The 27,806-nt window shown below is 38.8% G+C and overlaps 1 protein-coding gene across 5 annotated transcripts; it reads right to left on the bottom strand.

The window, feature by feature from the left end:
• Nucleotides 1-41: 41 nt before the first annotated feature.
• On the bottom strand, nucleotides 42-27,806 carry SOCS6 (suppressor of cytokine signaling 6). 5 transcript variants are annotated; one of them, XM_064443094.1, is made up of 3 exons: nucleotides 27,692-27,779; nucleotides 4,734-4,922; nucleotides 42-3,765 (listed from the first exon to the last, which is right to left on the bottom strand). In XM_064443094.1, exon 3 carries the CDS (start codon nucleotides 3,638-3,640, stop codon nucleotides 2,036-2,038), a length of 1,605 nt encoding a protein of 534 aa, XP_064299164.1. In that variant the 5' UTR covers nucleotides 3,641-3,765; nucleotides 4,734-4,922; nucleotides 27,692-27,779; the 3' UTR covers nucleotides 42-2,035. The 5 variants fall into 5 exon arrangements, with proteins under 5 accessions (XP_064299164.1, XP_064299163.1, XP_064299162.1 ...); XM_064443093.1 differs by lacking the exon at nucleotides 27,692-27,779 and adding an exon at nucleotides 27,562-27,652; XM_064443092.1 differs by lacking the exon at nucleotides 4,734-4,922 and having other exon boundaries at nucleotides 27,692-27,806.

Raw genomic sequence — 27,806 nt, 5'->3', positions numbered from 1 at the left:
AATGGCAGAGCCAACAAATTACGCGTATAGACTGCTCTAGATTATTTTTTTTTTTTAGTTTAAAACTTTATCAGAATAAGGAAGAAATCCTTATTCTCCCTCCCTTAAAAGCAAAGGCAGCCTTTGTCTACCTTTGAATTTCTTTTTTTTATTTTTTAGTTAAACATTATGGTCAAAAAATAAATTAAAAAAATATAAATTTAGTCTATCAATTCAGGCAACCCAAGATGTAGTGCTATTGCACCACCTTGCAGCAATACTGTATTCATTACTAAAGACTCATTTCAGGGGATAAAAGGCTAGATTAAACAAGGAGAAGAAAATGACCTAAACATGAAAGCTTTATCAAAGATGAACAGCCTTTTTTAAGCTGATGTTTACTGACTAGTAACTCCTACCAGAGATGGGGAAGATGTCATTCTAAAATACAGAACGGGGGGCAGAGGCAGGCAAAGCAAGCCCCCCTCCCAAGCCAGCCATGACCCCCTTAACAAATAACTCACAGAAGTGATAGACTCATGAGGGGTTCCAGGAGAGAGGAGGGGGGACGGGACTGAAACAAAATAGGAAAATGCCATGGATTAACCTTGTATGATGAAAATATCATAGTGTAAAACCTGTACTCCCCACTGAAAGTCTTGTTTTCCCTACAGAATGTTAGAATAACTGTGAGCTTTTCAAATGCCAGAATCTTTGACAGATATCATAATCATTTAGTTAACTGATTCAATATTTCATATGTCAAAACATATTTCATGACAGTAAACTGAAAAATTTTCTGTGGTCAGTGTATATCCAAACCTCTTTTCCCCGTAATTTTAATGGCTATGAGAACAGGGCTCCATTTTAAGCATCTTCCATCCAAAATGTTATCAGTCCTGTTTCTTCCTTCCCAAAGGATATCCAAAAAAAAAAGGGGAAAATAATCCAAAGGACATTAGTGTATTACTGCATTTCTGAAGTGAGAAAAATGCAGACAATTATAAAATTTCAAGTAGCTTGAATATATATTATAGAAATCATCCTATCAGAAGTTTTAACCCATCCCTCAAATGGCTTATCAATTTTTGCTCCCATAACAATTCCTAGAGTCTTCCTTTACAAATCCAGGGAATTCCATGCCCCCCCATCCCCACCCCAAGAGGAGGTAGGAGGGAAAAGGGCAGGAGGTGGGGACCTGGTGGGTGTTAATGTATTTAACTGATGGCATGATTTTAAAAGGTAATATTTGACAAGGCCCCAATACCGTAATTTCCTTAGAGGTACTACACATCAACTTTCACAGACTTTTTTTTAAAGGCCATTTTTAGAAGGACAAAATACTGAGACAAGAAGAAAACTGAACCAACCTTCTCAAACACAAAATAGTGTACAGACAATAAAAGGCTTAGGAGAAAGGTGGTTTTTTCCCAAAGATATGCTGCATAACCATGTTCTTATCACACAGCTCTGTCTAAGTTCTACATTAGGGCATATCTCTACAGAAATTTATATTTAAGATACTAGGAAATAGTTTTTAACACAGACATAAATTCTGTGATTTAGAATACCGATGTTTTTTATCCACGATCGTTTTTTCTTTTAAACAGGCTATTTTAAAGGGAAAAAAAAAAAATCCATTCAACAAGTTTCATTTGACTTTTACTTATGGTTGAATACACATGAAATGTGCTTTCAATGCATAAAAATCACAGTGGATAGCAGCAAAGGACTTGGGGGAAATTAAGGAAAATTTGATCATTCACATTGTGATTAATCTGCACATTGATGAAAGATAGCTATTTCACACTTCTAAAAATAAACTTGAGATCATTCTTTCAAAAAAAAAAAAAGACAAAAAACAAAAAAGCCCCCCAAAATACACAAAAAAACCCAAAACAAACATAAATCCAAATGCATTACTTTTACACACAAAAATGAAATATTTTTATGGCAGCAAAAGATTTTGATAATAATGAAAGTCTGTAAACGGTAATTCAATCTCTTTTTGTTGTTGTTGTTCCCAAAGTGCAAGATGCAAGATTCCCATAAGCTTTCAGTAGTGCTTTTCCTGTAAATAATCCTTCATTTTGTTTGGCAAAGGCAGTTTCTGAATCAGGTCTATTCTGGTGTATTGACGTATTACAAAACGACACAGGTATTGTAAAGAACGCACCTGCATAAACCGAGATACTGGATTTGTCAGTCTCACCGGGTAAGTTGCAGATCCAGGCAGTCGGGATCTGGAATAGCAGAAAGCTCCATTTTCAGAGTCCCTGATTGAATGTTCAATTAAGTCAACTATAGATGTATGTCCCTCCACATCTGGTTGTTCGTAAAAGCTAAACCTACCATTTGAGTGTTCAATTCTAGTATGAAGAGTTTTTCCATGGGAACGAAAACTCAAACTTAAAAGGTAACGATCGTCAGAACTATCTCGAACGAGAAACGAGCCGTCAGGCACATTAGCTAATTTTCCCTCTGCCTCCCAACGTGTAATGGGGCCCCAGTACCATCCTTGTTTTGCAAGTTTTTTCAGTTCTTCTGTGAGACTTGTCACAACCATAGGACCACTGTTCTGCACAGAATCATAAACTCTTCCAACTCCAGGGGCAGTGTTAGGATCAAAATTCAAATGGCAGCGCATACTTTCAGCCACGTGGGCATCTGTGCCATTCAATCCACTGAAGTTCCTTTGGATTTGATTATTCTGCATTGGAGGTAGCAAAGGTGAGAGTGGAGGGACATCGCTGTGATTAACTCTTGGGCTTTGCAACATGACTCCTGTGGTACCAATCAACAAGCCATTCACCGTCTGGTCCACAAAGATATCTGGTGCAACGACTACATCCTGATCCCCTTGGCTCTCGTCTTCATGGAAAGCATTTCCCCCGACTTGAGAAGAAACTGTTGAAACTTCCATGGGTGAGGAACTATCCAGACAGTAACTACGTGATCCTTCCAAAGGATACATTCCCTCATCTAAAGGCACAGTATACTGAATGTAGTCCTGAGGCATTAATCCAATAACTACAGGCACATGTTCATCAATATGGAGATGCAAGTCCCCGTTCTGAGATTCTGTATTTTTTAATGCATTGTTTTGTTCCTGGAACACGTTGTCTGGCTGCAAGTCATGGAAGTCCTTTCGAACGCCATTCAGTGCTGGGCTTGGATTAGAGGAATGGACCAAGGCCTTGACTTTCACTTCCATTTTGATGCAAGTTTCTTCTGAATTTGTAGGTCGAAGGGGCCACGGAGTTGGACTGTAATGGTGATTACGGAGGGAAGTGGATCTCAGAGGTCTTTGAGCTCGCACATCTTTGAATGTTATTGGAGCAGATGAGGAAGAAAAGGTGTCATCATCTGCAGAGCTTACAGATGGTGTACTGCCTTTGCCTTTCTGTTTCTGTTTTGCTGAAAGCCTCCTTTTTAACGTACCCATTAAGCTTTCGCTTTTTGATCTATTTTTGCCTCCTTTTTCATCTTCACTATTGACTTCACAGCTAGCCAAATCTTTACCATAGCAGCTGCCAAATAAGGAGTCATCTTTTCCAAATTCACTTAATGATGGCTGCTGAACCACTACGAAGTCACTTTCATCTTTACTTTTATTTAAGTTAAAGGACTTGCGAATTGTTTTGAGACTAATTTTCTTCATTATGACAAGTTACAAAGTCTGGCTGATCAGCAGTGCTTGTGGTGATATAGCCCTAACACATGCAGAGCAGCTTCTGCTTCATTTATGTGTTTTATCCAGCCTCATTTAACTTCAAGAGCCATTTCCTGGAAACAAATAAAAAAATAATTAACTTCACAAATGAAATATTTTAAAAATTATCCATAAGACTTTCCCCCTCTCCAAACAAAACAGAAATTACAGTACTTAAGTAACGGGCATCAAGCAAAAGTAAATATAGATAATTCATTTGGAAACCAACCAGGCTCAGAAAATGAATCTGCTACTTCTGCCTTAGAGATTTCCCCAACGTTTTTTTCTGCTTTTAGCATGCTATTTTTCAAATAAACACACTTGCAGGCATATATATTTAATGCACATATAAAGTTTTCAAGCACAGAAACACCCCTCTTTCAGAACGCTCCTGAAAAAATCCCCACAAAATAACTACAGAAGATAAAACTATAGAAGATATTCTATCCAACAGGATTCCTACAAACATGTTAAACTGTGATTAGTCCTAAAAACATGGTCTTACAAGGTCATACTTTCTTTACACTGAAAAGTTGAGCAATATTCAAATAGTTACATAATTACAGGAAAACTAGCTCCAGTCATAAAATACAGAGAAATTAACAGTAAAGTAACATCTGTTTAGAGCACACCATAGAAGCCCCCTCCTGACCTTCTATGAAAGAAAAGTGATTTCCAAACCCTGTTTTAGGTATAGAGGGGGTCACATCACAGGCTCTCCTTGCCTAATACTATTAGTGCTTTTCTTCCTCCAGTACTTCTGCCAAGCCTTAAATGGACACATCTGCCTAAGTCCCAGTCAACTCCTCCCACCTGGCATCTTCCAAAGTCATAAATTTTACTTTCAGAATATTTTTCTGTTGTTGTTTGAGGTTTGGGGGTTTTGTTTTGGTTTTGTTTAAATTTTTAATGTCAATTACACCTTCCAAAGGAAGCAGCTCTGCAGGCAGGGGAAGAACAGGAAGGGAAAGAGAAGAGGAAGGAAGTTGCTGCTGCCACGGAAGTAGGTACTACAGTTAGTAGTAGCCATTTTTCCATGTACCTCTAAAAACATGTTATGTTAGCAGTACAAACTGCAGCAGTAAGCCTGGCTCCAGACTAAGCGTGGCAAGCTGGAGGAGTCTAGGAGTCTTTCAAGAAATCTTCCAAGTTTGGAGGACTGAGGGCAAAGCAGAACAGCCCTTATGTATGCACTTCCCGCTTTTCTCCCATGGTATCACAGTACAAGCATCTGAGAAAAATAGTACAATGCGCTGAAATAAGTTTATCAACCAAGCAATACAATTTTCTTAAATAACCATTCAAATATTGCATAAAAGCAAGATTACTATAATCAAGCAACAGTCCATTGACTATTACTCTCGTCCAGCACAACTTTTGTGGTCCTCAATTGCACAAAGGCTAAAGGATCTTATCCAAAGCAAACTAAAAGACAATGCAAGGCATCTAAGGATTCTGAACTTCAAAATACCTTGAAAAATTTTAAATACAGCCCTGCTGTTGGGGGCCTGAACACTGTTCTCATAAGCAGAAGCACTAAATCTTGATTTAGTTAGATTTGTACCCTAGTCCCATCTTCAATTTCCCTACGCTATTCTGCACCACCCTACCTTGAAGACCTGTCCTGTCTTTGCCAAAACCTCTGACATTTCCCAAGTCCATCTTTAGAGTATCTTCAGCTCTTTCCATTTCCTTTTCTTAATTACCAAACTAAACAGCACTTTCCTTCCTCTCAATGGGGAGAAACTAAAAAGTTTCTCTTCTGCCTGTAAACTGATTGTTTGCCATCAGCAAAAACAAATGTCCCCAAAATACCTGTTTCCTAAACAAACAAAAGACTAAGAACCAACTCCTGCTATAAACGAACATTAAAACCTTAAAATACAGGTCCGGTATTTTATTAGAAGTTCACTGCTTATTTTCCACTCTTAACGTGGCTCCTACTGTACCTGGAGTCCTGACACCCTAAAAAACCTATTCCACTTCACAGTTTGAAGATGATACTGAGGTGTGCCTATGTACTTTTAAAGATTAAGACACTACTTTTATTTTCCTTTTCTTATGACAAATACATGCAGAACCATACAATTTCATGGTTTAAAACACTGATGTTTAATATTAGCTCCATATGTTTGGAATAATTGGGAAATATGGGAGTACTGAATACCAAATATGAGTAGAACACATTTAGTGGGCTGTATATGCCTGAAATCCAGTGTATTAGAATAACTGGCAAAGTACAGTAATTAAGAAAAAGCTAGATACAGATAAAGGGAGTGCTACATGTCAATTTAAAGTAGACTCAAAATGTTTTATTGACCTTCTATCCCTAAACCATTTGGATTTTACCATCTTATCAATTTACGGTAGTCTTTTCAATGTATGTGAATGAATGAACCTACAAAACGCGTGAAAAATATAACTTCAGGTTCTGCGCTGATCTTGGATTGACAAAGTCAAAGCCTTTGTTCACTTGATAAATTTAACTGTGCCTTTGTGTACGTAGTACCAGAACCCTCACATCAGCTCCACTTGTGAAACCCACAGTGGTCTCCAGCTACTTCTGACTGCCATCCACAAGCTGATACTATTTCCACTTTACCCCATGCTTCCCCATCCTTGTAGGAAGTACATCATATGGTTTGTAGTTCCTAACCTTATAAAAGCAAGCATAAAATAAAACCTGCCTACTAAGCTGGGGAAAAAAATAAAAGAGCATTATCATATAGGAGAGAGAACATGTGTAGAGCCCTAAACTCGATGGTTGACCAAATTTTTTTTTTTAAATTGGTGGGCTTCAAAAGAATTAGTTACCTAAAATTTGACTGAAGGAACTATGTTTCTGCAGCTTCTCCATAATTAAAAGACTAACCAAGTCACTGAAAGAACAGGGTTTTATCACATACTAGTCTTTCTCAAACAAAATGTGGTTTGGGGTTTTTTTGTGTTTTTGTTTTGTTGTTTGGGTTTTTTTTTCTGTTTTGTTTTTTGTTTGGTTGGGGTTTTGGTGGTTTTTTTTTTTTTTAATACAAATGAAAAGCCGAACTCTAATCTCAACAGATAAATCTCTATGGCAGCATATAGAGAAGTAAAAATGTACTTTCAGAATGACTACTGGGTCCCCTTAAGCAAAAGTGGTTTACATCTGTCAGCCTACCTTAGTAGCCAGTATCTTTATCAATCAAAATGCATGACTGTCCAAATGCACAACTCACTACTACTATCATTGTAACATTCTGTATAGAGAAATAATAAAGGTTTGAAGTTCAAATATAAACCACATAAACAACATGCATATATCCAGAAGTCCAGCTCAATCATTCAGGAAAAGGTGATAAAATCTAGTAAATGATAGTCTGAGTCAAAACCCTCTGAAGTAAACCGAACACACCTACAGATGAAAGCAAGCCTCTAAACAAGACTTCTGTATGAGAACCACTCTATGACATCTCTTACGCATATTTTATTTGAGACAGGAGAAACCAAATACATCCTGAAGTCAAATACCCTAATTGATCCAGATACTGTTCTTTCTTTGCACATACTTTAAAAAATACCAGTAATCCTGCACTGCATATTTATGCATTTAAAAGCGCTGGATAAACAGCCCTCAATATAAGATATGCTCGTACACCTTTAAGTGTAGAATTTTCCACTGATTGCATCCAGAAAAGCTGAAACAGAAGAGCCCAGCATGCACCCCTTCCCGGCATACATTAAAATGAGCTATTCAACTTCTTCACAATCCTCAGCACTGCAACAGCTTCACTAGTATTTTGTACTAATTATGGCATCACTGAAGTCTCCCACTGATGCGCTCTTCCAGTGCCATCTGCTATGCAGTGAGTTTAGACAGCCTAACTAGAGAGACCTCTAGAAATTCTGCTGGCAGGTATTTGTGACCATAAACAGACTCTGAACTATGCCAGTCCACTCCCAAAGCCTGGTGGCTATGTACACAGAAACACCTGGAACACACACATTGAAAACAGGAGATTAATCAGACCCAGAAAGAGAATGAGATGTTAACACACGGAATGAAGAGTCAGAATAAATTTCTGACTTACGAACTTTCATCACAAATTCTGCGTCTTGGAATCTTCAAAATTATGCAGGTTGACAAAACACAGACCTCCTGACAGAAGTTACCTAGACTGCCAGATTACTACCCAGCAAACACCATGGTTCCTTTGTGTTTATATCTCAATGCAGTGTGCGCAAAGGTACACCAACAAAAAGTTTGATTATTTCTGTTTATATGGCCTTTATTAATTTCTTATCTTTTTCACACTTTTAGGCTAGGTACACTCACTTCCAGAGACAAATACTATAAACAATGTTGCCAGAATATACTACTACAGAAATAAAACAGCATTAACTTTTAAGAGTTGGGACAGAAACCATCATAGTGGAAACACACAGCAAAATACAACTCATGGCTGAATGAAGAATTGGCTTTCAAAAATTTTTAATAAAACTACCATCACAAAAATAGCTTGGAACTATTAATCAAAGCTGCTTCAGATAACTCAGACTTTCCTAAAATAAACGTCAGTCTGCTTATTTATTTCCACAAAGTTAAACAACGGAGCATAAAAATGGATTTTTTTGAACCCACAGCTGCATTACTGCTGAGAAGTCTGGCTATCCATTGGAAATATACAATCTTTATTCTTATCCTGAATCATACTAAAACTTAAATCATTTACAACTTCAAGGTAAGCAGATCTTGCTTCAGAACTTTTGGCACAACTGTGCATGGAGCTAAACTGAAAACTGTAGAAAGCTGAGGAGCAGTTGTGAAAAGTATGTATTTGGAAATTTAGAAGTTCCAACTTGACAAAAATCAAAAAGCTTTTTCACCATGAGGACAGTTGGGCAGTAGAAGACGCTCCCCAGAGTAGTTGTGTAGTCTCTGTCCTTGCAAGTTTCTAAGATCCAAGCATGTTAGGCCCAAAGAAATCTTGTCTGATCTCAGGGCTGAGAGGAGATTTGACTTGAGAAATGCTGAGGTCCTTTTCAAACTCAATTATTCTACAATTCTCTGACTTTAAAAATTGTGAGCTGTCTTAATAAATCTAAAATAATGAATTTAGCTAAATTTTTAATAAAAATTTGTGTTTGAAAATATCTAGGAACTTCATTTCCAACTTCAGTGCAGTACTATGGATTTGTTAACTATTTCTACTTTTGAGCAGAACAACATTCAGCTTATAAAGAAAATGTAAAAGCTAGAATTAACTGCAAATGTTGTACTACAGAGTGTTTTTCTTCCATAGAATCATAGCACAAACACTTCAAATTTATTGTATTTTTAACATAATTATTTATAATAAGACAATAACGAAAAATACCTTGAAACTGAGAAGTTTCTGCATTCCTGGGGCATGACAAGCACCAGGTTTCCATTAGTCAGATAATGAAGCCCAGTTTAATTATCTGCATAAGTACGAGGTGTTGTTCCCCTGCTTCAAACTCTCATTGAAATATACTCATGCATTACTTGGAAGGGTGATTCAACAACAGCATCTTAAGATAACACAGATTTCAAGTGCTGTATTTTGGAAATTCCTAAATATCTAAATTTATTCCAGAATTGCTAAATCTATTAATGTAAATTACTAAGAAGTTGTTCTCCATACCTGTTCCCATTAATTTTACTTTAATAAAGAAATCTGTAAAGAAATAATTAGAAATTATTTCTTCAAAACAGTAACAGAAAATATTGACTCAAGATATTTCCTTCTATGTACTTGTAGTTTCAGTCTATATAAGCACAGAAACTACACACAAAATACTCATTAAGAGAGATTAAATACTTATTTCAATCATTATCAGTTTCTGATAGAACATATACACTCCATGGCAGCTTTCAGCTTTCTCACTATACATGCAATTAGCATACTGAAGATAGTGAGGTTTGTCCCTTCCCTGAACTTCAATTGAATTCCTACATTGTATTACTCCGTAATATGAAGTGTCTTTAAATGAAGTAATCTAAATTGCACTGCATACTCTTGTATCTTGAAAACAACAGACGAGATAGATGTTTTTAGTAGTGCCTTGCTTGTTAATGGATGAACATTGTTTCAATGTAAGATTGCTAATTTTATAAAAGCTCATCTTCTTCTGCATACCTGCTTTTTTAGTGAGTGGGGAGAAGCTCAGATGCACACCTTCATATACAACTGGAACAAGGTTTTTTTTAAACAAACAAACAAAAAAAAAGAAACAAAGAGAGAAGCTCATCTGACAGTACTTTGTACTCTTAACAATTCAAGAATACTTAAAGCCTCCTGTTTTTAAGCTAACTAATCAAAGACCTGGACGCTGAGTAGTTGTTACTCACCACAAGTTTAAACTTCCACCCTCTAAGATTTGAACAGCTGAGGAAAGTACTGGTGAGAGACCAAGACAATTCAATCGGTATTACACATATTACAGTTTAAAATAAACAAAAAAAATATCCAACAGTAAGTCACATCATTTCTCCTATTTCTTTTTCCTCCTTTTACAAAGCTTAAAGGGAAAATAATCCATGGGTACTAATGTTCTAGCACCATGCACTAATTCTAATCACTATTAGCAACCTTTAGGAGAGAATAAGCAAGGTATGCCTTTGGTAATAAGCAGAAAAGTAGGGAAAAATAATAATGGAAACTTGACACAAAGGGATTCTTCTTCACCACCATTAGTGGAATTAACTGTATGTGAAACCAGGAACAGAACCACTGAAGAAGTCCGAATACCCTGACTGCTCACCTCTGGCCTACTGTTGAAAAAAGATGTCCCTTACATCTGGATTTCCCTGACTTCTTGTTTTGGGTTTGGGTTTTTTCCTTTCTTTAAACAGTACTTAATCCATGGCTGCTTGCAGTAAGTCCTGTTCTTCTTTCCCATATTTGGTTGCAGGACAAAATATTTCTATCTGATTGGTAGTTTTCCCCTGGGGAGTAACTGAAGAGTGTTAAATGGCATCTTTGCATCACAGTTCATCTGTGTATATACAGTCTTGTAACTACAATAATCTCATCACTGAAACAGCCAAAACCAGTTACTAAAACTAACAGTCCTCACCCAAGGTTACAGCTCCCTTTCACAAGGATGGCTGATTGGGATGCATGTCTGCTCTGGAGCTACCACAGACACACTAACCTGGTGTATTAAACTGAAATCAGCGCCAGTTGATATCAGCTAGTATCAGCTCAAGAACACACACAGCATCATGAGATTGCTGCTGGAGGAGGAAACTCTGGGGCAGCTGGGTGGATGACAGCCAGAACAGCAACCACTTCATCCACTCCTGCTACATCTCTCACCAACTGGAAATCAACACCCAAACAGGGAGCAAAGCAGACTGTACTTTTTATACCTTTACTAAAAGACTGGCACAAGTACTACCTTTCAACACTTTCTTTTAAGCAGACATCTGATAACAAAGTACACTGCTAACAAAATTTTTCACACATGCTGAAAATCTACAGGGGAAAAAGAAAGCTCTAAGACCTTGATGAACTAACAGTGAGGAGAACACGAGAAAACAGAAATAACTCAGCAGACCAGTATATGTTAAGACACTGAAAAATAAAAAAGTGAAACATTTTTGCTGAGTCAAATGGGAGAAGTCAAAGAAACCTGATATATGTAGTCCATGTACATTTGTTTCATTGCCAGAAATCACATCCACTGAGTGCAAATAAACCTCTGTTTTTCTCTTTCACACCGCTGTACAGAAGCGGATGAAGAATGAGAATAATGCTCAGTCAGGCTCAGTTTTCATTTCTTTCTATTTTACAAGACTGCAGCAGCCAGCCCTGCAGCAGGCTGTCTGTCAGCAAAAATTAAGTTTAGTTTCATAAGCAAAGGTTAGATTTCCTCATAGATGATGTATGAGAAATCTTTTCCGAGTAAGGGTCCATCCCACTTCTCCATCCTGACAGAAGATGGATGCACCAAAGCATTTCTCCTCAGTTGTAAGGTATGGCGGTCCCCTCATGCATAAAGCCCTCCTTCTCGTCATGCTATCTAAGATATTTACGCAATCCTCTTAAACCTTCATACAGTTATGTTAGGAGCCTGAGAAAAGTTGCGAGACTGCAGTGCTCTGCAAACCAACTTCTCATTTAGCAATACGGATCAACATCATGTTCTATAAACAGGAATAATTTTTAAAGCAGTTTTGCTCTACAGTTTTTCTAAAGTTACCTGTAGAAACCAGTATACAGTTTACAATAATAAAATGCCTTTAGCAAGGAACAGATTCTGCGCCTAGTTATTTAAGAAGAACAAAAGTGTTTGAAAGTAATATAATGAAAACAAAAGGAAGAATGAGAAAGACATTCAGTAAAAACAAGGAATTTGCATGTCTGTGCTTCTTTTAATAAGAACTACACACAAATGCCTAAATCACGGAACATATGTTGAAAAGACTATAACATATCTAATTGCATGGATGCAGGCACCAAAACCCAATTCTAAATGCAGCTTGTTTCTGAATCCCGACACGTTTCAAAACGTAATTTGAGAAACACTGTCCATCCATTTAAAGCATACACCAGAAAGACAGAAATAATAAACCAGACCATTCTCTCAAAGTGATTTTTGTGGTCAGCAATAATCTGACCATTCTTTTAATATTAGTGACTTAGTAACATAATTGTGAGAATCAGTTTTCCAGCCCTTCCCAAAAAAGGAAAGAAAACACTTCACAGACATGCAATAGCTGAATATTACCACTTCACACTGACTTCTATCGACGTTGGTTTCGCTTTCAAAGTTTATGTTGGGCTACTTCAGGCTAGTATTTCTATGGCAAGCAAGAAACACTGTCACTGTGTGCAACTTCCAAAACACGCCAGCTGAAAACGGCCTGCTGCCAACAGATATTTTGATGAGGAAACATAAAAGAGGTACCATGAATGATCTTTCCTATGGTGCTATCAGAACAGATGTTCAGCTTCTCAGGCCAAACCTCTGCCACCTGCCAACCACGCAGTACACTGGGCATGTACCGAACGGGCAACACAGAAATACACCACTCAGTTAACACGTGTACGTGCTTGTCTGCATTCAGAAAAGTAATGCTAGAAAAGAAAGGAAGACACTGCGAGGGGAAGGAAAGGTAATAAATAAAATACAGGAATAATAAATAAATAAAATAAAATAAATAAAAATACAGGAAAGGTAACAAAGAGAAGCCTCGTACCATATTTCTGCTGAATACTATAAAGGTTTACACAGGATCACCACATACTTCACTATACTACTTGCTGGCATAAATACTTGGTTTTTTTAATGTTGCCATTCTCCCTAAATTACAAGGTGTTAATTTGTTATAATTATCCTGTTTGCTTCTGCCTGTCCAGTTCACCTGATGTGAAAATGGAAAGAGAGGAAGCAGTATTTACACACTGTAGCGCCCAGCAAGCATGACTGATAATTACACTCTCCCTACGGTGCAACACGAGATACTCTCCTCCTGAGGAACAGAAATGAAAGACTTAAGCAACACATCAGGAAAGCTATAAAGTCATATTCATGGGGGAGGGGGGAACGGAATCAAAATTAAACTTAATAGTTATTTTAAACACCTCAGTAGCCACACTACTTAGCCAACAGGCGGCTTTACAGCACATATTTGTAAAACTGGTATCTTGACCAGCAAGTTGTAAACTGCTCACCTTCCCACTTCTATTTATGCTTATCTGACAGACAACCAGAAACATACGTAATTGGCCTTTGCTCATACAAATAGCATTCACCCAGCATATGTGAAAACAAGAAAAAAAATCTGCACAAATTCTTTCAAGGTAGTATAATTACTTTCAAAATATCCAGAGGAAAAAAAAATCTTTGTAATAATATGCCAAAAACTTATGAAGAACATGTTTTTCTTCAAGCAATAATCCAAATTTAGTTATTTAATCTATTCCACTAGTAACAAAGTAAATATTGTTAAACTCTAAAAGAGAAAATTATTCCACACATTTGTCTAACACATACATGAGCTGAAACAAAAGCAGCTGAAACAAGTTTTTAAAAGAAATATAGACTGGTTTGAAAATTCACTATACAGAAAAAGAGGATTCTGCTTTTCCACTGTGTCAAGCACAGTCATGTTCTACAATTGGAGGACCTGTGCTTGAAGCGAGGTTTTTTTCCTATTTTTCAGCTTCCCTAGAAGGCCTGAATGAATAGCAATACACTGCAGTCTCACACTGCTCTCATACCTACCATTCTGCCTTGGACCTCACAACTGATGATGGCAGCATTGGTGGCTTCAAATTAACCTCAGCTGGGTTAGTTTCTGACTGGGGCTGAATTTCCCTTTAAATTTGTATGACCAGGTAGGATCTCCGAGTTATTTGCAGCTATCACCCCCACACACTTCTACTATGTCATTTTCAATAACAATAAAAGCTTTCTTTCATTAGAATATAACACACTATCCTCTTAATTTAAGTGAAGATGCAGCAATCCTTGATAATGCAGTTAACCCTCTACATAAGTGGAAAGATTAAGTGGACCCATTTATGGTCGGAGGGGAAATAAAAGCAGAAGGATCTTTGCCACAGCATCTGTACAGCATTCACGCATAAAGAGAAATTTCCAAGCATGCTGAGGAGAAAGACACAGTTAATGACGTTCCTCAGAATCACAGAGAGGAAGGGACTTGTCTCTGATTTGGGACTTTCTTCACTAAATTATCTGAAAGAGAAATACAATGTATTTGCTACACGGACACCACAAAGATCCCACCATTCTCCTCCAGACTATACAATAAGTTTTAATGTCAATACTGCATAGTACTTGCCTCATATCGAGGCATTAGGTTGCCATACAACTCAAAGATTTAATACATTTCCAACTCACACACACTCCTACTTCCATGGCTTTCCATTTTTATGCACATTAAATCAGCTGGTACCTGTAATTTCTAATAGTGGAAAATTCTGAGAGAATACAAACACCGACAACTGATATTTTCCTCATTCCCCAGGTGTGCAACGTGAAAGAAATTTCATTTTTGTGACATTCATAGTTTTGGGTTTTTTTTATTACAGACAGTGACCTTTTTCCAAAGCAATAACCAATTGTTTTACTACAAATGTACACCATTTACACAAACATAACATACCTATAGTATGAAAGTATATATATAACATACCTATAGTATGAAAGTATATATATAACATACCTATAGTATGAAAGTATATATATAACATACCTATAGTATGAAAGTATATGCACCCATTCAGTATAACACATTGAAAGAGAAATAGACATTCAGTGAAATATGAAGTACCTAGGATGAAAAGGCATTGGCTACATTTAAATAATAATTACTTTTAGTCAATCAAGCACTTTCCAATCCTTGAAATAATAACTACTGGATAAAATAGTGTAGTATAGTGCCTCATGTAAAGTACAGGCTACTACTCAAAAAAGCGAGTTCCCACGTCACTTCTTAGAAGTTCAGAGTTAAACTCTCAAAGACTTCCTATAGAAAAAAAGCTTGACCAAGCAAGGCTCCCTCTATCTCTGTATGCCCTGCAGCCTCTTCATGGCTGCCCAGTGAAGTTCTATCAAATAAGCAAATGGGTAATGTCTCAGCTGAGGGAGCAGCCATAGCAAAAATTTATATACCCTTACACATAAAAAAAAAAAAAATCCAAGACATGGGCATTTCTAAATACAGGAAAAGCTTTCTCTGGAGCTCAAAAGTGTCTCTAAAACCAAGGAGGAAACCAGCATGAAACAACTCCATTCCTCACAGAGACAAACATGTTTCGCAAAAGTGTTTCATTGTAACAGAAAAAATGTTCACCACCAACCATTAAGATACCACCTACGTTCATTAGAAGCAGAAGTGATCTATTACTTGATTTGTTTTTAATTTCTGATTGGCAACTAAAAAGAGAAAGGCTTAGGTGATGCTTTTAATATCACTTTGGCAACAAATCACAAGCACAAAATATTAAAAACTAAAAAGATTTTCTATGTATCATATTAACTCAAAATTTGAGAGTCCTTATTCCCAAAGTGATCAGTAATTTCCAGTATCAATTTTGCTTTCTTGAAAATTTGAAATACAATTGCTAAAATAACCACAGGCAACTTCTATCAGTGAGTAAAATCCTTTGTGTTTTCCTTCTGAACAACAGCATGCTGAGAAAAATAATTTTATACCTTTTATCTGAACCATTTATATAGGAAACATTGAACCTTAATGAAATTATCTACCAAGTTCAAGAACTCAGAAGTTGAGAAAAGCCAGACAAGTTGCCTGAGCAATTCTCTTCTCTTTCTTGCCTCACATATGGGACAAAAATGTTTACATTAGTTCTACTCTCCATCATGCTTTAAAATATTTGGTCCCATCATTTACTTATAGTGTACTAATTAATTTCCAAATTCCAGAGCTCACAGAATTATCAGCTTCATTAAGGAAATTTTTGCTTTCTCTATATCTGACACTTAAATGTTAATGTACAGGTATTCAATGCTGTATTCAACACTTCATGAGCCAGGACACTGAAAGCTCAACTTCCACTTTTTCAGATGTATTCATAAGCTGAATAATATGCACCATCAGGCCAAATTAGGATCATTTAATTCTGAAATCTGAATTTTGATTTTTCATAATGTGGAGTAATGGGGGAGGAGGGAGTGTTGACTTGGGGTTTTGAGTCAATACCTACTTAAGTCTGAAATCTCCTCCATCTCTCCATGTACATAGAAGATGGCAACAGAACCAAGCAAGTATGACCCCAGCAGTTGACTGCAAGAGCAAACTGTCACCTACTGAAGGAGATCAGTTAAAACTCAGGGATTTGCTGACAATGAAGGAATAAGCCAAACACAAGACCTTGGGTTTCATCATCCTCTGGAGACATACCCAAACTTTCATGATACCTTCTATATATCCCCATTTAGTCATGATCCAGCTTCCTGACTTTCTTTAAAACTTTACAATTCAGCAGGTATTTTACAAAGTATTTCCAGCCCAATTGCTTCATTTATCAAAGCAGTAAGCGAATGAATCACCCATCTTACAGTACAAAGAAGTATCAGGTAGCTGGATGATGGGCAGAGGATCCATCAGTGGTATATAGATCTAAACGAGTTAAAAAGATGCATCGGGGGGGGGGGAACACCACACAGGAAAAACCAACCCAAACAAAACACAAACCCCACAAAACCAGAAAGGATGATACTAGAGATACAGAGGAGGGAAATAAAAAAAAAAAACAAAACCAATTCCCACCCCCAACAAAACCCCAAATACTCTTCAACTTTAGTCCTAAACCAGTAATGAAACTGCAACCTGGAAAGAAAGTAAATTCAGACTAACAACTAGGCCAACAATATTTTCTGTCCAGAGTTTAAGCTTTATATGACACAAACTCTAAGTCTGCTAAACTGGTGCCTCCAGCGAAGCTTGCAACACAACAGATCTGAGGCTGATGGCCCACTTTCCAAACACACAATTCAAAGCAAAGTACGTTTTGACAAACTGCAAAGGTCAGAACTACAACCGGTCTTACCTAAAATAGATAAAACAACTGATTTTTGTCTGAGTTCAGATTTTTTTTCAGTACCTAAGCATAAGCAGCTCCTCCAGAATCAACTAGAGTTGCAAATACTCAGAGCATACTATGAAAGTCAGGCTCCTTAAGACTCCATAGACATGAGGACCTTATACTCAAAATGTTGTTCATCAAAACCATTCTCCCCTTCACATATACAGAGCTGCTGAATCTAGGAAGTACCACAGTTTCAGAGGGGTTTTGTTTTGTTTTGTTTTTTAACTTAAAAACTCCTCAGTAGCGCTTAGCTGTATGTTTGCATTAAAAAAACCCAGAAGTACTTAAATGTTAGCAGAACTGTATCGATGCCTATGTCATGGCTACTCCTTCACCTACCTCCTCAGGCGTGTTCTAGAACTGTCCATCATTACCTCACAGAATCATGCTGAATAAAATACTGTGGCAACCCCTTCTTTTTCTGGACACTGTGAGAACTGGATGAGCATCGCATCCCTCTGCATCACATAAGGAGCCTGCATTGAGGTAAATCAAACTAAAAATTCTAGCAACTTGGGTAGTGGTCTTAGCCATCGTGGAAGGGAAACTTTCGCTTGTTCTTAATTAAGATACCCTACTGTGCAGAAACAGTTTCAGATGCAAGAATAACTGGGCCAGAAATCAGGCCCACGTTTTCCCTCTCCAAGGCAGTTGCTTACTCCACTGGGATGAGAAAACATACCATCTCTAGCACTTTCTTTTTCGGCTCCATTAATCTTCTGCAGAGCAGCTTTAAAAGAAGGAATAGAAAGCTTTTCGCACTACAGAGCAGCTAAAAGGGTGGTGTTCAGGGTAGTCCTCATACATAAAGCATAGAAGTGGAGAACTACCTTGGCTATCTTACATTCTGAATGAGCGCTCTATCTACTGAGCTGTTAAATCCTGTAGTTTACACCACTGGGAAACACAGCCTGTACTGCTTGCAGTCTGTGAAACCTGTCCAAGTAAATGACAAGGGAATTTTTAACCATATACTTTTATATTTAATTTCATCTTTCATTGCAGGTAACTTTTGTCCATCACATGGATGCTAGGTCCAATGTCCACCTATTACACGGTCCACAATAAGTAACAGTGACAACAACGTACTTCACTCACAAACACTTCAGAATCCACTTTAAAGGTAAAACAGCATTTAATACATCAAGTGTAAGGAACCCACTCTTACATAGGTACATTTGTATCTCATTTCTATTCTGGAACACCTATGCTATTTAGCAAGATGCAATTCAACTGAGATTAATATTGGTTTGATCTAGGCTCTGATAGCACTTAATAAAGGAGAAAACAATCAAAAGCAAAAAGTTTGCATAAATAATGCTATGAGAAAATGTTATTAATAACTTTTCCAAGTGAATATACTTCTCCTTCTTTGTCACTGTTAGTAGAAAGGCTTTATCTGTACATGTTACCAAATAGACTCGCAACTCCATCATGCCTTTAAGCACCTGTAGTTTAAGTCTCAAATAACCACCTCGCCCAGAAAAATAAATGTGTTCCAAATGGCTTAAGTACCTTACACAGTCTTGTTGGATAAATGCAAATCATAACATTAACCCTAAGTATTCTAAAAGGAGGTTTGAATAAATTTATTTATTTAAAATATTTATTTATTAAAATATTTATTTAAATAAATATTTATACTTACATAAGTGCTTAACAACAAACTACCAGCTTTGATAGTATTTGGTAAGTACACAAGCTCCCTATTCCCTGCATCTTCATTTTGTAAGTACTCTAATCATTATTTTAAGCTCCTCTAAATACAATCAAATATGGAGGGGTTGAGGCGGAAGGCATGCGTGGGTAGAAGTCTCACTCACTATTCCAAAACTCTAAGCACCAAAAGACAGATTATTTTAGCAGAGCTACACACATGTTCACCTTGATGAACCGATACCTAAGTAAAACAATAATACAATATTTAAAGTTTCACTACTGTTTCTGACATCAGTTTCAGAATCTTCAGAATCAGAAAATGTGTTTCATAAAAGACAGCTACAGAAGGGTCACATACTATCAGTTTTCTTAGGAGCACAGCACACAAAAACATGAAGGCGGCTCATAATTCTGTTATCTCTTCCACTATTATGACTCCAAATTATTTTTATTGCAATCTTTATTTCAATATATTCTACTTCCAGTATCTCCAGCATTTTATTTCCCTCCTTAGGCTCTATGTGATTCATAAGCTAGCCTGTCAACTGCTAAACAAAGTTAGGATAGTTTTAGATCTTTCAAAGCAGATAAATCCTTAAGAATGAGACATTTGAAAACTATACTTCTAAACTGTCATGATTCTTTTAAGTGAATATTCCTCACTTAAAGTTGGCACCTGTATCAAACCACATACAGGAAGATTACATTAGGATCACTGTCAACCTCAAATCCAACCAATTTTATACATCAAACAGTACTGGCTACTGAAGATCAGTCTTTCATGGTCATTAGAACGGAAAGTAGGGTTTATTATACAGACAAGTCAGCACACACAACATGCCAGAAGGGGGCGGGGGGGAGGGAGGAGGGAATTAATTAAAAAAAAAAAAAAAAAGAGGACTTCCTTATTTCTGTTTGAAGATTGAAAGATCTTCAGTCAGGTGGGTGCCCATGAGGAAAGCTTCTTCCTCACAAAGTACCTCTTATAATTAAGCAGCCGCCCCTGGAATGCACTCCAGCAGCAGAACCTGTATCAGCTGAGCAGAAGTCGCACAGGACGAGCGCCCACCGCCCCCCATGTGGACGGCCTGGCTGCTCCTCCAAGGCCTCAGCACCCACTGCAGAGAGTAATCCAAGCTCTGCATGGGGAAAGTGAGAATGGAAAACACCGCTTGTTTAAAATATTTCCCTTCCCATTTTCACTGGCAGGAGGCCCAATAAGAACAAAGAGTAAGCTAATTATCTTCTTTATGGTTTAGAGCTTATCCATATATGGGAAACAGGAGAGACATGGCTGTGCTCAAAGTACTGTCAAATACACAGGGTAAACACACCTGTACAGAGAGTATTATCTCTGTCTAATCTCAAAGAATTACTTTAACATTTTGTTTCCCTTAAAACAGAAGGTGAAACGTTAAATAGGTTTTCTAAATTGACACTCCTTTTAAGTCCAAGGAGTGCTTTTAAGAAGGCATGTACATTAGCACTGGCCAGAACAGGAACAGAGTTTTGACTGCATGGGCAAAGCCGCTTAGCCATCTTTTGTATCAAGTCCTGATTTGTCATAATAAAACCTTTTTACAGGACTATACCAGTTCAGACACCGCTTATTCTACATGCAAATTTTCTCATTTTGGGTCAAAACTAAAGAGAGACTCTTAATTATTCATGATTAAGCTCAGGAAGTTCCTTTTTTTCTCCTACACCTACACTCTAATCACCTGCAGACAGAAATGTCTCACTACCCCAACCACGGAATCTGGTGGAGAATATTTTAGTCAAAGTTTTAGACAGACACAGTTTTATCCTGATGCACACAGGAAGACTTTTGGGGTTTTTTTGTTTGGATTTTTTTGTTTGTTTGGTGGTGGTTTGGGTTTTTTTTTTAATGTAATGTTCCACAGAAGCAAAAAATAATTTTCCACATAGCCCTAAACAATCTGATTTTGCTAATATTCAGTCCCAACCCAGCAAAGATTAATTAACTGCGAGCAGACATTTAAATCAATGGTACTGCTCACTGTACATTATGTTTAGCTTGCACAGGAAGAATTGAGGCCTTACACTGAGCAACTTCACATCCATGTATCAATTCACGCATACAGGATCAAAGCTAAAATTTTCTCTGTCTATATGAAGTAACATGCCATATGAGATTTACACAAATTCAAAGCCCTTAAGACAGCTATCTCCTGAGCAAGGTCAAATTTCTGCAGAGCCAGGAGTATAGAAGCCCAGCTGCAAAAGCTAGCTAAGCTTGAAAGTTCAAGCATGAAAAAAAATAGTCACGTACACGCACACAGACTGTTTTTCCTCCTGTTCTCTCTGATATACATTTAAAAACTCATACACTATAAATAAAATGAAAAAATGTATTAGCCCAATTAAAAAAAAAAAAAAACACAACAAAGAGAGGATACATACTTTTACATGCTGATACACAGAATTTCTGTTCCTGTTTTCCATGTCAAACAACATTTAAAACACTGCAGATTCCAAAAAGCTCTTCGTTTTGTAATATACAGGACATCTGAGTCAGTACCGATGTAACAAATTCCCTTCACTGTCTTCTTTTGACCACCATTGGATTAGACAGCAAATAAGAGTAGTGCACTGGTCAGTACAGACTCTCTTTTATCCCTTCAGTAAGGGACTGTGGAATGTTTACATTTACATGTAAGCATTTTTCCAAGTAACAAGATTTTTTGCACAAAACCATGCCAAAGGCCTATGGCCAATCCTTTATTACTTCTCAGCATTACTTACTACTAACCGACAGCTCTTCTCCTCTTACTGGCTTTTGAAAGGAAGAAATTCAATGCTTCAGAGAGCATTGGATCAGCATTGGTTTTGCCTGTTTTCCACTGAAGAGAGAACAGGGAGGGGAAGAAAAAAAAAAAAGAAAAAAACAAAACCCAAACAACACAAACCCAGGAGGCACCTACCTTACACAGACCCAGACTTAAGATCTTACACATAACCTAGCAACTCACACCTCTGAATGCACAAACCAACTATTCTGGAGTCAGTCTCCTCAGGCTGACCAAAATTCCAGCCTGGAAAACTCCCCCAGAGCAAGTTTCACCTAAACCAGTATGCCTGCACAAACAGCTTCTGTTCAGCAAATCCGGCGAGAATTCCTCACTTGCCCAGTTCCCACCAGCTCCTGAACGAAGAGACTTGACCTGAAAAGCTGCCCACCCTGTTTTTGGAGTACAGCTTCCACAAAACTCATCCTAGAAGGCACACCTTCTGTAATCAGAAACTCTGCCCTGATGCCGCTCATCTTCATTTCTGTATTTCAACTATTAAACCTCATAATCTGATACCTGATTACCAACCAAAAGGATTCCCAAGGGTATTAAAACCCATTACCGATGCCAGAAACACAGTCAACATTATAGCTTGTAACTGCCCAGTCTTGTAGCACTTACTGAGGCAAAGTCAGGGGAGATAGGATCCCCTAAATCAGAAGGAACAAAAAGAAAGCAAACTTAACCACTGTATCAGAGACATTTGGGATCGAACAAGCATGCTTCGGAAGTGTTTGGAGTAACCTACTAATTTGTTCTCAACCTATCTGAGGAATGCAGACTGCTTTAGAGAAAGAAAAACAATCACCTACTCAAGACTCCTACAAACTGCTGTTTTAGCACATTTACCAGGGAATGTCAAGATTAATTAAGACTAAAACTACTCAAGAAAAACAGAGATCACACGCTATAAAACCAAGCCTGACTGGAACCTCATTTCCAACAATTTTGTCGTCAAGAGTAGCACTCGATGTATTGTTTTAAGCAAGATGGAATATCTTTGAGGAACAATACCAAAGGTATTAGGTCTCCAATCTCAAACCCTAAATTTAATCAATTTATCTGCTAGCTGCATTTACCATATTAACTCGAAACCATCAAAACCTTACACAAGTCCTCTTACAAGTCAGTATCATATACCATCCAAGCTAAATAATACAGTTGCTGATTATACACTGCACTGGAAGACAAAGATAAAAATTGTACATCTGTACAATTTACCTAACAATACCCATAGGTTCATTTTCATTGTTTAAATCTTTTAACCAGAGACCACCTAAATTCTGGAAAAAACACTAACATCTACTAGTTATACCTTCACTGCCAGAGAAAATGGCTCTCATCCAAAACTGTTTTACAGCCATTTACAGCAAAATTATTTGGTGTTTATAACCAAAAGCCCACATACTTTACACACCTGAGATTTTTTAAAACTGCCAACCAACTGCACTTGGCAGATTAAAAAAGAAATTATTTCAAAGAATGCAGAAAGACTCTCATGCCCTATGTGCCCTATATATACACAATAGGAAGCAATGTTTGGAGAGCAGCACCTGGACAGAAATACCTATACATGGCATCTTTAGGTTGGGGTTACCTGCAATCAAGGAGATTTTCTTCATATTCCTTCAATGGAGTTTTAAAGTCAGAGGCAGAAGTCAGCCAAGGTATGTGCATCCATACTAAACAAACAAAGACTTGTATTTAACTTGCATAGTTTTCTTGGTGAGGCAGCAACCAAGGAACAATTTTTTAGGTACCATGGCTTACATCCTTGTCATAAATGAAGCTGAGTCCCTCAGAGTCCAAAGTGTCTTGTGAATGGTTAAGGACACTGAAAAGGGCCAGTCACTTCCAGAGTATTTTGTGTTAATGTTTTCCAAAAGAAAATTTCACAACAGATAAGAGTTCAACTAATTTTTTTAAAATAAAAATATCTAATGATAGGTCCTTAAATCCACATTACAGACTCTAATGAATAGCAGTCAGATTGCAAAGCCATACACCTCAAAACTTCCTGAAATTATCTGGAGTTGCAGATGCTTATTGCTTGCATGCCTGCACATGACATGAACAGGAGTCAGAAGACCATGAAAACTGGTAGAAGAAAAGGTTTGAAGCAACTTTTATTTATGTGAGCTTAAGAAATCCGAGCACTAAATTTCTAACACTTTGATCTGAAAGTTTTAATTCTCACACTAGGCAGCCTAAGTCAGATTCTGCATCATGTTGCCTTTTCAGTTTCAGTTTGTGTAGACTCTAGCAAAGCTTGTGTAATCATCTTCATACGTTTGATGTATTAGACAACACTTTACATAGTCAGCTTTCTATTTTCATCCACGGCAATAATTCAAGGCCAGCTTGTTTTGGTTTTGACCACCAGAAGAGGCTGAAGTAGGTGACATGTCTTTGTTTGTGTTAAGATCATTAAGCTACAGTGGGGAGGAAGAAAACTACTGAAACAAAAAACCCAAAGCTACTAGTTCTTATGTTTGTTTCAAAACTGATGTAACTATTTTTAACACAGAAATTTATCCAACTTACATACTACAGAGTTTTAGTTCAGAAATCAATTCTCTTTAGAGGAAAAAGCAAAAACAACAATAAATGAAGGAATCTAATCTGTGTCATGATTTTTTGTCCTCTGCTGATTCAGAAGCATATTTGAGTGGCAAGAAACTGCTTTTTAAACATGGACAATAAATATTCCATTACAAGTACAATCTTCTTGTTCTAATAAAAAAAGACAACCAACCCCCCCACCCCCCCACCCCCCAAAAAAACAAAAACCCAAACGAACAAACAATGAAAAACCACCCACCCAAAACCAAAAAACCTCACAAATGTTCAGGATAGGTTTTTTTTTTTAAAGGACACTTCCTTGTCTACAACTACTACAGATTTATTGTGAGGCACTGGCTGGGACAGAGGCTGTAAGAACTTGGCAGCTTTGCATCGAGTATATCTATTGTCTTCTGAAGAGTGATATGTATGTCCAGAAAAATAAGCGTACACCAAAATAAAATGAAATTAGATCAAACATAAGGATAAGGAACATTAGCAGATATTGTAATTTACCTTTAAAAAAAAATTAAGATGAGGAAACTCAGAGTTCTGTATTTCTTTTCAGTTTAATACTTCACACTACAAAATATAGTTAAGTTGCATAAGAGAACCTTGTTCTGCTTTTCAATGCCAATCCTAACCAATTTATACTCAATACTTTTCAGCATTTGCATTCCTGAATTAGATTACATTTATTTTTATACTACTTGTGTCTTATTTTCCCCCTTGGAGCACCACAACCATTTGAGCTACCCCCTCTAATTTGTTGCTAACATACATTAAAGCACTACTGACAAAATGCTGAGACAGACACCAGCAGAGAACAGTCTCCTTTCTATCTATGTTATCACTCACATCCCTACAACATGTTGTACTACCCAAACACTACCAAAATAGTGCTGTGTAGGCCCAGGAAGGCAGTAAAGCAATAGCAAATAAGGCACTTGAGTAAGGGACTGCCCTGGACTGGCCTCAGTTTTGCCAGCAATACTGTGGCGAATACGTAATGAACTCAAGGCAATGCTACTAGACGAAGTCTTCACAAACGTTTATGTTCAAGTTACTGTATGACAGAAGATTTCATAAGAAAGAGCAGAAAGAATGAACTTGCATCCTAAGAAGAACTCTTAATTAATAGTTCACTCTCTCACTCCACCACTTCACTACCCTAACGAGAGTCAGGATGTGCAAACCACTTACAGAACAAGGCAGAACAGTTATCATTTCATACCGTCCGTCTCTAGGAGTAACCCAAGGTGTCTGGCTGACCTACCTCACAATCTAGGATCAAAGAAGTTAACAGCATAGTATAAATAAATACACATCTTTTTTAGACTTCAGTATGTCAAGCTCTCAGGAAGTTTAGGATTATCCATCATGTCTCCTGAATCCACACGAACACTTTGATGCTGCACATACGTAGTGTGATGAAGTGATGCTCACAACAGCTCTGGAAACACCACAGTGCTTCTTCCTTATGACTCCATAGCCTTGCAGCTTCCCAGGAAGTCAGCAAATGCAGGCATCTCTATACAACACTACACTCTGACTACTCATACTTCTAACTATAAAGGCTTAATTTCATTGAACTTTAGAAAGAAAAAACTACTTAAAACTCAGGATATAGGGAATACATGCCTGATTAAGCATACAACAGGTGAGCCTGCTTTAAGTAAAAGCTCAGTTCCAAACGCAGTGCAATGCCGCAAAACTAAGAAATATGTAATAGACAGTGAAGACTCTGTTCAAGTACGGCTTAACACTTCTTGAAAATAAGCACTTAGAAAAAGCTGAAATTTGCCTTTCGTAAGTTACACATAAAACTGTGAGCTACATGTACTGCCTTACTGCAGAAGACTCCAAAAATACCTACACATTTTCCAGTGGTATAAAGTCTTCCATCCCAGCTAAGCAATTTATTTAACTATACTGAAGCTTCCATATCTTCTACAATCCAATGATGTGTTTATCAACTTGAAAAAACAGGGCTATTTTTCCCACTCAGAGCAGAAATCCAGATGCATTATTCCTCAAGCACCTGTGCAGAGGGCAGCTCTCTAAGGCAGAAGGCCTGCAGCAGGCATTTTTTATCTGTCTACAGGCGTATTAAGAGGCTGGACACGGCATAAGCATTCCTGGCAGGCAAGAAAGAGGGGTTGGGACCTAATGGTGAAAGGGCACAAGAATTTAGTAACTGGAAGAGAAGCTTTCCCTGACTGAAGTGTATTCTGCAACCGACTCTCTTTAACAGAGTAACCTACTTTGCAGAAAAAAACACATTCCAAAATAACACAATTTTGAAACCATGGGGAAAAAAGACAGAGAATGGAAAAAAAAGACACAGTCAAAGCACCTCACATCACAGACGCACGTTCTGCACCTCCTAAAACCTCAGTGTTTTGGAAGGGCTCTTTTCTTAAGCAAACAGCTAGGCATGGGCCAGGGCCAGCTGTTTTCTGGGAGAAGTGGCACCACTAGGGAAAGAGAATGTAAGAAGCAGATTGAAAAACAATAAAAAACCAGTAAAGTTTGGGGGTTTGGTGTTGGTTTTTTTTTATCAAAGTTTTTAAGTGCCACCTGTCAGAGAAAGCAGCCCCTCTCTCGATCGCCCCTTCGAGAGCCCGCGGCGCACCCTCACCTCAACAACAAGGCGACTCCCGCCGGCGCCGAGGCCGGGGCTCCTCCGCCGCACCAGCCCCCGCAGCGGCTGCCCAAACCGCCGCCTCCGGCCCCTGCCCTGATGGGGACGGGGGGTGGGGAACCCCCACCGCCCAAAACTGAAGGCGGCCGGGGGGGATCAGCCGCCTTCAGCCGCCCCGGGGGATCAGCCGCCTTCAGCCGCCCCGGTAGGACCGGGGTGCGCCTGGGCAAGGGAGGAGGGGAACAGGCCCCAGCCGCCGCAGCTGGCGGGGGCGAGAGGCCGGCCCGGGCCCTCCTGTCACGGCGGGGGCCGGGCAGCGGCGCGGCGGCCCGGGCCAGCGCAGCTCCCCGCCCGCCCGGCCTCCCGCCTTGCAGGCCGCGCCGCGGCCCCGCTGCCTCCGCAGGGCCTGGCGCCGCCGCAGACTCGGGGAGCCGAGCGAACAAAGGGAGAGGAGGCCGGGGCCGTGGCTCGGGAGGAGGGCGGCGGGCGAGCCGCGAACCGCGCCGTACCCCGGCTTTTCCTCCGCCCCACCAGCCCTCCGCGGCCAACGGGGGAAGGGAGTGGGGATACGGGCCGCGGCGCGCCCGCTGCCCCGCGGAGGCTCACCCAGCGGAGGCCGCGGTGTCCCGCTCCTGGCGCGGGCCTCTCCTCGGGCACCTCGGCGGCGCGGCGCGGCCTGCGCCGGCATCCGGGCTCGGCGGCCAGCAGCCTCCCGGGGCGGCGGAGCGCGACTCACCGAGGAGGAGGAGCTGGCGCTGCTGCTGCTGCTCTTGCGGGGCCCGGCCCGGCTCCGGCTCCCTCCCTCGCCGTGCCGCCACCTCCCTGTTCCTGGCGCCGCCGCTGCTTCCTCC

Source organism: Phalacrocorax carbo, chromosome 2 (assembly GCF_963921805.1).
Source record: "Phalacrocorax carbo chromosome 2, bPhaCar2.1, whole genome shotgun sequence".
Classification (NCBI taxonomy): domain Eukaryota; kingdom Metazoa; phylum Chordata; class Aves; order Suliformes; family Phalacrocoracidae; genus Phalacrocorax; species Phalacrocorax carbo.
This window is presented reverse-complemented; position numbering and strand designations above follow the sequence as displayed.